This window comes from Scyliorhinus torazame, chromosome 6 (genome assembly GCF_047496885.1).
Source record: "Scyliorhinus torazame isolate Kashiwa2021f chromosome 6, sScyTor2.1, whole genome shotgun sequence".
Classification (NCBI taxonomy): Eukaryota; Metazoa; Chordata; class Chondrichthyes; order Carcharhiniformes; family Scyliorhinidae; genus Scyliorhinus; species Scyliorhinus torazame.
This window is the reverse complement of record NC_092712.1, coordinates 25216871-25232662: the sequence shown is the minus strand read 5'-3', so window position 1 is coordinate 25232662 and position 15792 is coordinate 25216871. Positions and strand designations below refer to the sequence as shown.

The 15792-nt window shown below is 48.3% G+C and overlaps 1 protein-coding gene across 2 annotated transcripts in view; it reads right to left on the bottom strand.

The window, feature by feature from the left end:
* The window catches only part of naprt (nicotinate phosphoribosyltransferase), an 84235-nt gene that overhangs the window by 47006 nt on the left and 21437 nt on the right, over positions 1-15792 (bottom strand). For both annotated transcript variants that reach the window (XM_072508047.1, XM_072508048.1), the window contains exon 3: positions 544-626. In XM_072508047.1, the coding sequence (XP_072364148.1) occupies positions 544-626 (83 nt within the window). The remainder of the gene's footprint in view (positions 1-543; positions 627-15792) is intronic.

Sequence of the window (15792 nt, the reverse complement as noted above, 5' to 3'; positions counted from 1 at the left end):
AGACATCTCTAAAATGGAGACTATTAAGGACAAAACTGACTAAACTAACAGAAAGACAAGACACCAAAGACAACACTAAAATGGCGGGCGGAAACTTTTCAGTTGTACACTTTCATATCTGTCTTAAGTCATCTAATCACACCCCAATATAACAGGTGCCGGAATGTGGCGACTAGGGGCTTTTCACAGTAACTTCATTTGAAGCCTACTTGTGACAATAAGCGATTTTCATTTTCATTTCATTCAAGAGGGAATTCAATCCGGAACCTTGTGATTCAGAGGAGAACGGGCTACCAAAGGCTGACGCACACCTGAAACTTACTGCACAGAGCAGAAACAGGTCACAAACGGCAAAGATAAGTTTGAGTAAATATTGTATGTAAACATGTGAAAACGTGACTGTATGGACATGTGAGCTTGTCCCGGTGCAACCACTTGACCGTGTTAAAATGTGATCATGTGACCATATCCCACAGGGCTCAGAAACACCTGGAGAGAAACCATGAAAATAAAATGCTAATTAAGCCAATGGCGCACTCTAACCTGGCATAATTCACCAACGTAAGCAGCGGTGTTTCTAGGATCTGAAGAATGGGCAGAGGCCCCTCGATTTCCAACATAGCGACCTGGGGAGAGAGAGATTTTCACATTAACACTCCTCACAGACTGACAGATATTCTGACATTAACCACCTCACAGACTGACAGAGATTCTCACATTAACCCCCTCACAGACTGACAGATATTCTGACATTAACCACCTCACAGACTGACAGAGATTCTCACATTAACCCCCTCACAGACTGACAGAGATTCTGACATTAACCCCCTCACAGACTGACAGAGATTCTGACATTAACCCCCTCACAGACTGACAGAGATTCTCACATTAACACCCCTGACAGACTGACAGAGAATCTGACATTAACACCCCTGACAGACTGACAGAGATTCTGACATTAACCCCCTCACAGACTGACAGAGATTCTCACATTAACCCCTCACAGACTGACAGAGATTCTCACATTAACCCCCTCACAGACAGACAGAGATTCTGACATTAACCCCCTCACAGACTGACAGAGATTCTCACATTAACCCCCTCACAGACTGACCGAGATTCTCACATTAACACCCCTCACAGACTGACAGAGATTCTCCCATCAACACCCCTCACAGACTGACAGAGATTCTCACATTAATCCCTCACAGACTGACAGAGATTCTGACATCAACACCCCTCACAGACTGACAGAGATTCTGACATCAACACCCCTCACAGACTGACAGAGATTCTCACATTAACCCCCTCACAGACTGACAGTGATTCTCACATTAACCCCTCACAGACTGACAGAGATTCTGACATCAACACCCCTCACAGACTGACAGAGATTCTCACATTAATCCCTCACAGACTGACAGAGATTCTGACATCAACACCCCTCACAGACTGACAGAGAATCTGACATTAACACCCCTCACAGACTGACAGAGATTCTCACATTAACCCCCTCACAGACTGACAGAGATTCACACATTAACACCCCTCACAGACTGACAGAGATTCACACATTAACCCCCTCACAGACTGACAGAGATTCACACATTAACACCCCTCACAGACTGACAGAGAATCTGACATTAACACCCCTCACAGACTGACAGAGATTTTCACATTAACCCCCTCACAGACTGACAGAGATTCTCACATTAACCCCCTCACAGACTGACAGAGATTCTGACATTAACACCCCTCACAGACTGACAGAGATTCTGACATTAACCCCTCACAGACTGACAGAGATTCTGACATTAACCCCTCACAGACTGACAGAGATTCTGACATCAACACCCCTCACAGACTGACAGAGATTCTGACATTAACCCCTCACAGACTGACAGAGATTCTGACATTAACCCCTCACAGACTGACAGAGATTCTGACATCAACACCCCTCACAGACTGACAGAGATTCTCACATTAACCCCCTCACAGACTGACAGTGATTCTCACATTAACCCCTCACAGACTGACAGAGATTCTGACATCAACACCCCTCACAGACTGACAGAGATTCTCACATTAATCCCTCACAGACTGACAGAGATTCTGACATCAACACCCCTCACAGACTGACAGAGATTCTCACAATAACCCCATCACAGACTGACAGAGATTCTCACATTAACCCCTCACAGACTGACATAGATTCTCACATTAACCCCCTCACAGACTGACAGAGATTCTCACATTAACCCCCTCACAGACTGACAGGGATTCTGACATTAACATCCCTCACAGACTGACAGAGATTCTCACATTAATCCCTCACAGACTGACAGAGATTCTGACATCAACACCCCTCACAGACTGACAGAGAATCTGACATTAACACCCCTCACAGACTGACAGAGATTCTCACATTAACCCCCTCACAGACTGACATTCACACATTAACACCCCTCACAGACTGACAGAGATTCACACATTAACCCCCTCACAGACTGACAGAGATTCACACATTAACACCCCTCACAGACTGACAGAGAATCTGACATTAACACCCCTCACAGACTGACAGAGATTTTCACATTAACCCCCTCACAGACTGACAGAGATTCTCACATTAACCCCCTCACAGACTGACAGAGATTCTGACATTAACACCCCTCACAGACTGACAGAGATTCTGACATTAACCCCTCACAGACTGACAGAGATTCTGACATTAACCCCTCACAGACTGACAGAGATTCTCACATTAACCCCTCACAGACTGACAGAGATTCTCACATTAACCCCCTCACAGACTGACAGAGATTCTGACATCAACACCCCTCACAGACTGACAGAGATTCTCACATTAACCCCTCACAGACTGACAGAGATTCTCACATTAACACTGTAGCCACCTAAAATGGCTGATTCCCGATTAATTTTGGCAAAACCCGATATAAAATGGCTAACCTAAAAGGCTGATGGGAAGAGCAGCCAACAGGGCACAAGCGGACAGCTGCAGACAGAATAGCGTATTCGGCTCTGGGGAAGTCGGCCCAGATCGATGCCTGCGACCATTAGCAGCACATCAACCCAGACATCTGCAGTTTAATCGGCTATCCCCGGGAACAATTGCAACATATTAGCAATTGATTGCCGGGCCAGACCTCTCGGCGCCAGCAGTGGCCGAGGCAAAGACAGGTGAGCGACCACCCCCCGATCGAGGAATCGCCCCATTATTGGAGCATATCGAACCCAGTGATTGGGAACAAGTCCAATCACTTGGGACTCAGGGTCAAGGGCCGCCCCGAGAGGCGGGAAGCCCCTGGGCCCTATAAAGATAGGAGCCAAGTTCAGATCGACCTCTCTCTCCCTTCTTCTCCTGCTCGCAACCTTCGCAAGAACATCGACCCGAAACCGTAAGTTTGACTCCAGTGATCGCTACCCGATAGGGACTCCTAGTCATCGACCCGTATCAGCCTTTTGAATCCCGCAGGCCAGACTCAATTCGATAAGTCATTCGTTTCCCTGACCTGGTGGGCCATTCACAAAAGTTAAGTATTGGCCAGTACTGGTAGGTAGTGATATAGAAAATAGGATTATTGTGTAAGTATTTATTGCTGTACATAATAAATGACCATTGATTTCAATCTTACTAAGCGGTGTGCTGTCTTATTAATCATAACTCGAGCTTGAACCACATGGCGGTATCAGAAAGATACCTGGCGACTCGTGAGCAAAGGTGACATAATTAGAGCTAATAAACTAAGGCTAATAAGAGCAACATAATTGGCGACATCCTGACAGGACCCGATCTAGAAGTGTAAAACCACTCCGGGAGAACCCAAGAAATTTTGAATTAAAATCCAATTGGAAACAAAAACCACAAGTGTTCAAGCGGTTCTGATTAATAATTCATAATTCGGAAGTGTGTGTATGCATGCGAAACTAACAGGGCTATAAGGTAAAACTGATAGATTTTTGTTGCGTCAAAACTGTCGGAAGTCTGTATTTTTGGAAATTAGCGCAAGCCGTACCCGCATCTCCGACACCACCTTAGCCCCCTGTTCCAAATTCGACCAAAGCAAGCAGATAGGAGAGATGGCCATGCAGGCAATGCAACGCCTCATGAATCCCGAAGAATTTGCGGTCGCAGCGATCAGCAGCATTAAAGTGGGACAGTATCCCATTTGGGAAGTGGAAATTCGGAAATTTCTACAGGGCAAAGGATGGCCCGTGTGGAATGATTTCTGCAATAATGACGACTCAGGTCCCGGACGTATAGGGCATACTTGGTGGGAGAACATGAGTGAAATCCATAAGAAGAGCTTAGCAAAAGCGGGCAAGCCGATGGCAATTGTGTCGTGTCTGGCACAATTGCGAGGCACAGAGGAGGTCGTCAGGACGCTCCGGAAAGAAATAGAAGGCATACATCGTATGAGTAAAATCGATGTATGCGAGGTGGAGAAAGAGAATCTGGAGTTAAGGCGGAAATTAATAGCAAAGGACGAAGAGGTGGCTGACGCCAAACGGGGCCACCAGTCTTGTCTGGCGCATTTGAATAGTTTCCAGTCCCAGTACGAAAAGGCTTATCAGGACACGCAGCGTGCAGTCCTGGTAAAGAAAGAGACAGAGAAGCAGGTGGAGACACTACAGAAACAATGTAGTGATCTCAAGGCAGCCTTGAGAGCGCTCCACGCTGCAACCACGGAACAAAGGCAGAGTACCCTAGACCATGCAAAGTGCCGGAAGCAAATTGCAGACCTGCAATCACTACTTTCTGTCCAAAAAGGATTCCAAGAAATCTTTGGGGAAAGTTTAGAACAGGAAGATGGCCCTGATTGGGAAGAATTGCAGGAGGCAGCGCAGAGATATGTTCAGGGAACATGTGCGCAGGGAAAGCCCCAAAGGAGAAAAACACCCCCACCCCCCACACAGCAGGTAGTTCAGGCTCCCATGAACCCTGTAACAACCCACCGCACAGCCACAGCAGACGAGGCGGAATTCCTATATTCCACCCCCCTAACAGTGACCCAATTATGGGACGCGTGTGCGAAAATCACACCGTTCCTCCCGCTTCAGACCCACACCATTTCTTTGCCACCGTCAAATACCAGGCGACCTTGTACGGCCTGGATGAGAAAGAGCAGGTAAAGCTCATGGTCCTCAGCTTAGACCCATCGGTCGCAGCAGCCCTTCCCGACCCACAGAATGTAGGAGGAGGCACCCTTGCAGAAATGCATACCGCGATCCTGGATGCGATCGGGTATAACCGGGGTGACCCCGTGGATGGCCTAAATAAGTGCAGACAGAAGAAGTCTGAACACCCCACAGCGTTCGCAGGACGCTTGTAGATTCACTTTGAAGCCGTTTTCGGAAACGTAGACCGTGCCCATTTGTCCGCAGACAATATGGCCAAATGGACCCACACCCTTATCTCCCATGCCACAGAAGCAGGACAGAATGCCTGTAGTAATTATGACCCCTCGGAGGAGGCTCATAATGAGAAGTAGGTGGTAAAAAGATTGTCCCACGTTTGGGAACAGTCTGCTCACAATAAACCGGCCGCTAAAACCCCCGAGGAAAAACAAGCCGCCGCAGACGTGCAGGCAGTAAGAACCACCCTCCACAAACCCTCCTGGGTAAACGAGGGAAAGAGCAGCCCCCCAGCAAAACCGCAAGAATGCTACAACTGCGGACAGTTGGGACATTTTGCCAAAGAATGCAATGCCCCTAAAAGGCCACCGAGAGCCCAACAAACAGGCACTCTCAGTAAGAAAAAGGCAGAGCCAGTGGCCAGGGACAGCAGGGTGTGACTGCAAGTCAGGCAGGTAAAGGGAACCAGCAGTCAGGAACTCAGGAGCCTCAGCCCTTGACTCTGACCAACAGGTATGAGGCACTTGCTCCCTGTGTGGATGGCGAACAGGGCTGCAGGAAGGATGAGTCAGCTGACTAAGGCACCATGGTTCAGCAGGCCATTCAAGGGGAGGGAGTAAATAGGCAAGTTGTAGTTGTAGGGGATTCTATTATCAGGGGGCTAGATAGTATCCTTTGTGAGCAGGATAAAGAGTCCCGCATGGTATGTTGCCTGCCCGGTGCTGGGTGCGGGACATCTCTGACCGGCTTGAAAGGATACTGGAGAGGGAGGGGGAGGATCCAGTTGTTGTGGTCCATGTCGGTACCAACAACATAGGCAAGTCTAGGAAAGAGGACCTGTTTAGAGATTATAAAGAGCTAGGATTCAAATTAAAAAACAGGTCCTCAAGGGTCATAATCTCCGGATTACTGCCCGAGCCACGTGCAAATTGGCATAGGGAGGCAAGAATAAGGGAAGTTAACACGTGGCTGAAAGAGTGGTGTGGGAAAGAGGGGTTCCTTTTCATGGGACACTGGCATCAGTTTTGGGACAGGGGGGACCTATACCGTTGGGATGGTCTCCACCTGAACCGAGCTGGGACCAGTGTTCTGGCGAAAAGAATAAATAGGGTGGTCAATAGGACTTTAAACTAAAGATTGGGGGGGGGAAGGGAAAGTCAGGGAACCAAGAGGTGAAGTAATCAGTGGGAAGCGTAGCTGCTTAGGAATACAAAAAAGCACGAAAAGACAAAACTCAGGAGAGGTTACGATAGTCCCCATCCCACAAAATATGACACAGTGTATGGAAAGGCTCAGTAAACCAAGGTCCACCACACTAAGAAAACAAAAAGGGACGGTCAATAGAGAATTAAAGGTGCTATATTTAAATGCGCGCAGTGTACGGAACAAGGTAGATGAGCTTGTGGCCTAGATTGTGACTGACAGGTATGATGTGGTAGCATCACAGAGACATGGTTGCAGGGGGTTCAGGACTGGCATTTAAACATCCAGGGATTCACAACCTATCGAAAAGTCAGGGAGGTGGGCAGAGGGGGCGGGGTTGCCTTGTTAATTAGGAATTAAATTAAATCAATAGCACTAAATGACATAGGGTCAGATGATGTGGAGTCTATGTGGGTAGAGTTGAGGAACCACAAAGGCAAAAAAACCATAATGGGAGTTATGTACAGGCTTCCTAACAGTGGTCAGGGCCGGGGGCACAAAATGCACCACGAAATAGAAAGTGCATGTCAGAAAGGCAAGGTCACAGTGATCATGGGGGACTTCAATATGCAGGTGGACTGGGTAAATAATGCTGCCAGTGGACCCAAGGAAAGGGAATTCATTGAATGTTTACAGGAGGGCTTTTTGGAACAGCTTGTGATGGAGCCCACGAGGGAACAGGCCATTCTGGACTTAGTGTTATGTAATGAGCCAGACTTGATTAAAGATCTTAAAGTAAGGGAGCACTTAGGAGGCAGTGATCATAATATGGTAGAATTCAATCTCCAATTTGAAAGAAAGAAGGTAGAATCAGATGTAAAGGTGTTGCAGTTAAATAAAGGTAACTACAGGGGCATGAGGGAGGAACTGACAAAAATCGACTGGGAGCAGAGCCTAGTGGGAAAGACAGTAGAACAGCAATGGCAGGAGTTTCTGGGTGTAATTGAGGACACAGTACAGAGGTTCATCCCAAAGAAAAGAAAGGTTATCAGAGGGGGGATTAGGCAGCCATGGCTGACAAAGGAAGTTAGGAAATGCATCAAAGCAAAAGAGAAAGCCTATAATGTGGCAAAGAGTAGTGGGAAGTCAGAAGATTGGGAAGGCTACAAAAACAAACAGAGGATAACAAAGAGAGAAATAAGGAGAGAGAGGATCAAATATGAAGGTAGGCTAGCCAGTAACATTAGGAATGATAGTAAAAGTTTCTTTAAATACATTAAAAACAAACGGGAGGCAAAAATTGACATTGGGCCGCTCCAAAATGACGCTGGTAATTTTGTGATGGGAGACAAGGAAATAGCTGAGGAACTAAATAAGTACTTTGCGTCAGTCTTCACAGTAGAAGACATGAGTAATATCCCAACAATTCCGGAGAGTCAGGGGGCAGAGTTGAATATGGTAGTCATCACAAAGGAGAAAGTGCTAGAGAAACTAAGAGGTCTAAAAATTGATAAATCTCCGGGCCCAGATGGACTACATCCTAGAGTTCTAAAGGAGATAGCTGAAGAAATAGTGGAGGCGTTAGTTATGATCTTTCAAAAGTCACTGGAGTCAGGGAAAGTCCCAGAGGATTGGAAAATCGCTGTTGTAACCCCCCTGTTCAAGAAGGGAACAAGGAAAAAGATGGAAAATTATAGGCCAATTAGCCTAACCTCGGTTGTTGGCAAGATTCTAGAATCCATTGTTAAGGATGAGATTTCTAAATTCTTGGAGTGCAGGGTCAGATTAGGACAAATTAGCATGGATTTAGTAAGGGGAGGTCGTGCCTGACAAACTTGTTAGAGTTCTTTGAAGAGATAACAAATAGGTTAGACCAAGGAGAGCCAATGGATGTTATCTATCTTGACTTCCAAAAGGCCTTTGATAAGGTGCCTCACGGGAGACTGCTGAGTAAAATAAGGGCCCATGGTATTCGAGGCAAGGTACTAACATGGATTGACGATTGGCTGTCAGGCAGAAGGCAGAGAGTTGGGATAAAAGGTTCTTTTTTGGAATGGCAACCGGTGACGAGTGGTGTCCCGCAGGGTTCAGTGTTGGGGCCACAGCTGTTCTCTTTATATATTAACGATCTAGATGACGGGACTGGGGACATTCTGGCTAAGTTTGCCGATGATACAAAGATAGGTGGAGGGGCAGGTAGTATGGAGGAGGTGGGGAGGCTGCAGAAAGATTTAGACAGTTTAGGAGAGTGGTCCAAGAAATGGCTGATGAAATTCAACGTGGGCAAGTGCGAGGTCTTGCACTTTGGAAAAAAGGATAGAGGCATGGACTATTTTCTAAACGGTGACAAAATTCATAATGCTGAAGTGCAAAGGGACTTGGGAGTCCTAGTCCAGGATTCTCTAAAGGTAAACTTGCAGGTTGAGTCCGTAATTAAGAAAGCAAATGCAATGTTGTCATTTATCTCAAGAGGCTTGGAATATAAAAGCAGGGATGTACTTCTGAAGCTTTATAAAGCATTAGTTAGGCCCCATTTAGAATACTGTGAGCAATTTTGGGCCCCACACCTCAGGAAGGACATAGAACATAGAACAATACAGCGCAGTACAGGCCCTTCGGCCCATGATGTTGCACCGAAACAAAAGCCATCTAACCTACACTATACCATTATCATCCATATGTTTATCCAATAAACTTTTAAATGCCCTCAATGTTGGCGAGTTCACTACTGTAGCAGGTAGGGCATTCCACGGCCTCACTACTCTTCGCGTAAAGAACCTACCCCTGACCTCTGTCCTATATCTATTACCCCTCAGTTTAAGGCTATGTCCCCTCGTGCTAGCCATTTCCATCCGCGGGAGAAGGCTCTCACTGTCCACCCTATCTAACCCTCTGATCATTTTGTATGCCTCTATTAAGTCTCCTCTTAACCTTCTTCTCTCTAACGAAAACAACCTCAAGTCCATCAGCCTTTCCTCATAAGATTTTCCCTCCATACCAGGCAACATCCTGGTAAATCTCCTCTGCACCCGTTCCAAAGCCTCCACGTCCTTCCTATAATGCGGTGACCAGAACTGTACGCAATACTCCAAATGCGGCCGTACCAGAGTTCTGTACAGCTGCAACATGACCTCCTGACTCCGGAACTCAATCCCTCTACCAATAAAGGCCAACACTCCATAGGCCTTCTTCACCACCCTATCAACCTGGGTGGCAACTTTCAGGGATCTATGTACATGGACACCTAGATCCCTCTGCTCATCCACACTTTCAAGAACTTTTCCATTAGCCAAATATTCCACATTCCTGTTTTTCCTTCCAAAGTGAATCACCTCACACTTCTCTACACTAAACTCCATTTGCCACCTCTCAGCCCAGCACTGCAGCTTATCTATATCCCTCTGTATCCTGCTACTTCCTTCCAACTATCGACAACACCACCGACTTTAGTATCGTCTGCAAATTTACTCACCTACCCTTCTGCGCCTTCCTCTAGGTCATTGATAAAAATGACAAACAGCAACGGCCCCAGAACAGATCCTTGTGGTACTCCACTTGTGACATACTGGCACTGGAGCGGGTCCAGTGGAGATTCACACGGATGATCCCAGGAATGGTAGGCCTAACATACGGTGAACGTCTGAGGATCCTGGATTATATTCATTGGAGTTTAGGAGGTTGAGGGGAGATCTAATAGAAACTTACAAGATAATGAATGGCTTAGATAGGGTGGATGTAGGGAAGTTGTTTCCATTAGCAGGGGAGACTAGGACCCGGGGGCACAGCCTTAGAATAAAAGGGAGTCACTTTAGAACAGAGATGAGGAGAAATTTCTTCAGCCAGAGAGTGGTGGGTCTGTGGAATTCATTGCCACAGAGGGCGGTGGAGGCCGGGACGTTGAGTGTCTTTAAGACAGAAGTTGATAAATTCTTGATTTCTCGAGGAATTAAGGGCTATGGAGAGAGAGCGGGTAAATGGAGTTGAAATCAGCCATGATTGAATGGTGGAGTGGACTCGATGGGCCGAATGGCCTTACTTCCGCTCCTATTACTTATGGTCTTATAACGTTAGCACCCGTTCGGATCAGACAGACTTGACCGGAACGGACTGACGGTGTACAGGCTCCCCCAGTTGGGTCTGCGATACCCTTTGGGATAGGTCAGGACGACCCGTAGTCGCAGCGAAAATTAGGGGACAGCCTATCGAGTTTCTTTGGGACACAGGAGGGTCCCGCACCACCTTAAATTCCTCCATCCTTGGTAAGGACACGTGGCCCACTACAGCCACTATCACCTTCAGCGGCTTCACAGGCCACTCACAACAGGGGCATATCACAGCCCCTGTACCCATTCAAATCGGTACCATCACCAACAAGCACCCCGTAGTCTTAGTCGACCTGCCCCAAACAGCAGAACACATTTTGGGAATCGACTTCATGAATTCCCACCACCTCTCTTTCGATCCAGTCAACCAGTGTGTCTGGAAGATGGCGAAATCCGCTAGAGCCCCCGCAACGCTCAACATTGGGGACTATGTGAACAAAATTAGCGCAGTAGGCGGGTTTTGGTTCAACCCCAACACACTCAGCACGGACCGACAGGTTAGGGCAGTCCTGCAAAAGAACAGGGCAGCATTCGCGACCCACAAGCACGACTGTGGATGGATGACTGGCTCCGTACAGGTAACAGGACCTGACCCTAGACCCCAGAAACAGTACGGATTTCCCCAAGAGGCAGAGGGAGAAATCCTAAAGGTTATAGAAAGCTTATTAGAGCAGGGCGTCCTAAGATCGGTAGCCTCAACTAATAATGCCCCGATTTGGCCAGGAAGGAAGCCCGTCGGATCATGGCGCTTGACCATTGATTATCGGGAACTCAATAAAGTCACCCCCGCAGCAGCCCCCACCATTGCAACAAGTCCCGAGACCATGCTCAAACAGGGACTCCATGCCCGATATTTCACGGTTTTGGACGTCAGTAATGGATTCTGGTCCATTCCATTGGCAAAGGCGTGCCAGTACAAATTTGCTTCACTTTCAGAGCGCAGCAGTACACGTGGACATGCCTGCCACAAGGCTTCCACAACTCCCCCTCCATTTTCCACCGACAGCTGGCAAATGGACTAGCGAAATTTTCTCACCCCGAATGTCTGGTACAGTATGTAGATGATATACAACTGCAGACAGACACTAAGGAAGAGCACATTGAGCTTCTGTCCGAACTCCTGGAATTACTACATTCCATTGGCTGTAAAGTAAACCCCAAAAAGGCCCAGATATTGGAAGAAAAAGTGGTCTACTTGGGTACTATTATCACACACGGCAAACGCGAGATCGAGCACAAAAGAATTGACTCGATCGCTAAATTACCCCTTCCCCAGAATGTTTCAGCCCTCCGGTCGCTTTTAGGACTGGTTGGCTACTGCCGAAACCACATTGACGGTTTCGCCAGCAAGGCAGCGCCCCTCTCAGACCTCCTAAAGAAAGGAGCCCCCTGGGAGTGGCTTCCGCAGCATACGGAGGCTGTGGAATCATTAAAACAGGCGCTCATAGCCGCTCCCGCACTACAAGTTCCAGACCTGCTTTCCCCTACGCCATAGAGGTAGCGACCACAGACCACACCCTTTCAGCCGTGCTCCTGCAGGAACAGCACGACCAGCTAAGATCCGTGGCTTATGCCTCCCGGATTTTAGATGCTGTGGAGCAGGGATTCTCAGCCTGTGAGAGGCACCTGCTCGCAGTTTTCTGGGCAGTCCAGTACTTTTCATACATTACCGGACTGAACCCCATCACCATTTTGACCGAGCACACCCCCACCCAACTTTTACTAGACATACGACTTAAAGACGGTACCGTCAGCCAAATCTGCGCTGCTAGGTGGACCCTTCACTTACAAGGACGGGACATCACAGTCAAACGGACCAAAACACACACATACTTAGCGGACAATCTATAGTACCCCGGAACCCCCCATGAGTGTGAAATCATCTCGCCCCACCATAATACAGGCCCCTTTATCGCGAAAACACCTCCCAGAAAACTAGCCACTCCATCTCAGAGCCCCCCTCACCCGGACACGTGTGATCCCATTAGGATCTATGTGGATGGATCTTCCACAGTCCTGGATGGGCAAAGCAGAACAGGTTGTGGGATTTATGTGGAGGACGCGCAGGGACGCGCCCTCGAGGAAATGGCATTAAAACTACACGGACACTTAGGCGCGTAGGCAGCAGAGCTTGCGGCCATCGCGTACATTGTAGAGCACCCAGATTCCTTCCCCAGCCCAGCAGACATATATTCAGACAGTCTCTACGTGTGCAACAGCCTCACCGAATTTCTGCCCCTCTGGGAAACAAGAGGATTTGTTTCCGCGGATGAAAAACCTCTCTCATCAGCCCCATTACTCCGCCATATTTTGCAAAAAGCCAAGAACAGGACTTTTGGCATTATAAAAGTCCGCAGCCACCATCGTTCCTCCCCCCCTGGAAATGTAAAAGCCGACGCACTGGCTAAGGCAGGATCCAGGCATGGGTACTTTTGGAAGCCCCCCGGGAGCGCCCCAGTGAGTGCGCCAGTGAGTGCAGTTCAGATCATGCAGACTAGGATCGAAGATCTAGTAGAGGCCCAGAAGCAGGATAGCGCTCTCACTGAAATCGTGAAAGGGAAGTTTCCAGCCTCATACGAGAGGTACAGAAATACGATAACCACACATGACGGTGTGGTGCTAAAGGACACCCTTTATGTAGTTCCTGAGCAGGATAGGAACCAATTAATCTGTTTATTCCATGATGGTCATGGACACCAGGGAATCGATCCCACCGCAGCCCACCTCAAACAGCTTTGTTGGTGGCCAAATCTCAAAGAGGATGTATCCCATTACATTGAGAATTGCCTCATCTGCGCTCAGAACAACCCAGATAGATATGCCAAAAAGGCACATCTCAGCCACACCCGACCCGTTAACGGCCCCTGGACTAACCTCCAGATCGATTTTATAGGTCCATTGCCCCCTTGCAGGAATGGCTATAAATATGTTCTGGTGGTCATAGACACTTTTACAAAGTGGGTGGAAGCATTTCCAGCCCGCACCAACACCGCAAAAACCACCGCCAAAATCCTAACACACCACATCTTCACAAGATGGGGACTCCCCCGCAGTATTGAATCGGACCAAGGTTCTCACTTTACGGGACGGGTCACGCAGAACGTCCTCACGATATTTGGCATAACCCAAAAATTTCACATTGCGACCCACAGTCGAGTGGTATAGTGGAGCGCATGAATCGGACCCTAAAAACCACCCTCAGAAAAATGGTCCAGCAGAACAACACCACTTGGGATTCTGTCCTCCCCTTTGCGGTGATGTTTTTGCGCAACACTGTTTCCACCTCCACAGGTTACACCCCACACACCCTCATGACCGGACGCCCCATGAAAGGGACAGAATACTTGTTAGGTCTAGACCTGACCAGCCCTGAAGTTACGGCCCTCACCCACGAGAAAGCCATTGAGCAATTAGTTGCGAGTGTAAAAACGGCTCAGTTAGCAGCCGCTGTTAAACTGGGCACCAGAAGAAAACAGAGCAAGGCCTGTTTTGATAAGGCAGTACATGCAACGGAGTATGATATAGGACAACAAGTGATGTTGTCTGCGTATAACCCCAGCCCATTTCTGTCTCCGAAATACTCGGGTCCGTACTCCATTACGGATAAAGTAAGCCCATCGGTATACAAAATCAAATACCCAAATGGTAAGACTGCGTGGTTTCACATAAACCAGCTAAAGGTTTATGGAGCACAGTCAAACCACGCCCACCACGTCATGCTTGACGCAGCAGACCAAACCCCGCCCACAGCCAACGTAACCGCACCAACCCCCGCCACGTCCAGCCCAGACACGGACTCGCCCCCGACTCCACCCCCAAAATCTACGCTCCGCCCCGGAACGCCCAGAGACTGCAGCAGCAGAGACAGCGACTGTGACTCTGACGATAACCACAGCACGCCCCCCTACTATCCCCATACAACCGGACCCACACCCAGCGACTCCAATTTCAACTCCAGTGATCCCTTCCTGATCACTTTCCGAAACAAACCACACCACCGACCACCGAACCACACGGACGACCCCGACTTTGTCCCCACACAACTCGACGAAACCCATTGGCACCGCGACAACTCCTACAGACTCGTCCGCAACGACGAAAGCAATCCCAACTCACACCACGCAGCCCTCTCAACATTAATTCACTCCAGAGTTTGGCACCCGGGAGAAGGGGACGACCTCGAGTCAGACCCCCAATCCGCCAACCCCTTTGCGACCCTGTTCGCAACAGAGAACTGAGGTGTCCACATGATGATTTAAAGGAGACACTTGGGGAAAAGTGTTGTCCTTCCTGATGGAATCTGCAGGATGTTTTATGTTGTTTGTATGTTTTGTTTAAGTGTTGTTCGTCCGACAGGAGAATGTTTCTCACCGTCACACACCCATTCACCTGAAACCTTTTAGCTCTTTCCAACGGACACCCACCGCGGCCAGACGCTTGTTCAGCGGTACCAACTTGTCCACAGATACCTGGTCAACAGACCAGACGCTTGTTCAGCGGAACTAGCTTATCTGCAGATACCTGGTCAGGAGACCATACGCTCGTTCAGAGGAACTAGCTTTTTAGCTGGTACTGGTTCGAGTACCAGACGCCCGTTCTGATTCGAGGGTAGAATCACAGCAGCAACCCCACCATGATGACTACATTTTTGCCCGTTCTTGTCGGTTGCTCAGGCAGTGGAGAAACGGCGTGAGACCCGCCCTGCCTGGGGACCCCCCCGTTGGTCAAAAACGCTCAGGTAGGGGAGATACGGTATTGGTAGCCGTCCTACCCGGGGACTCCATCCAAATCTTACCCGTCGCGGCCCATACGCACCTCATTCGACCTTTTCCTTTCAAAACAGTTTTATTTATTTAGGCAACCTTTGGGTTGCTGCCAAATGCTATTTACATCCAGGAACATTTGGATGATAAACTTAGCACTGGTCCACCATTGGGAAGTGTGCCGTGTCCTGACATTTGTTTTGAAAAAAAAATGGGGGAGTCACATATAGTGACCAATTATAAGGGAATAATTGGCCCCGCAGGACAGACACACTAACATACCGGATATTATACCAAGGTAGTTACAGATACTATGCTTGTTTTACAGAACTCCAGAAGCTCCAGGACCAGAGAAAACAGAGAACACAAAGAAAGACAAAGAAAGAGGACAGCCATGAGGACTTCGT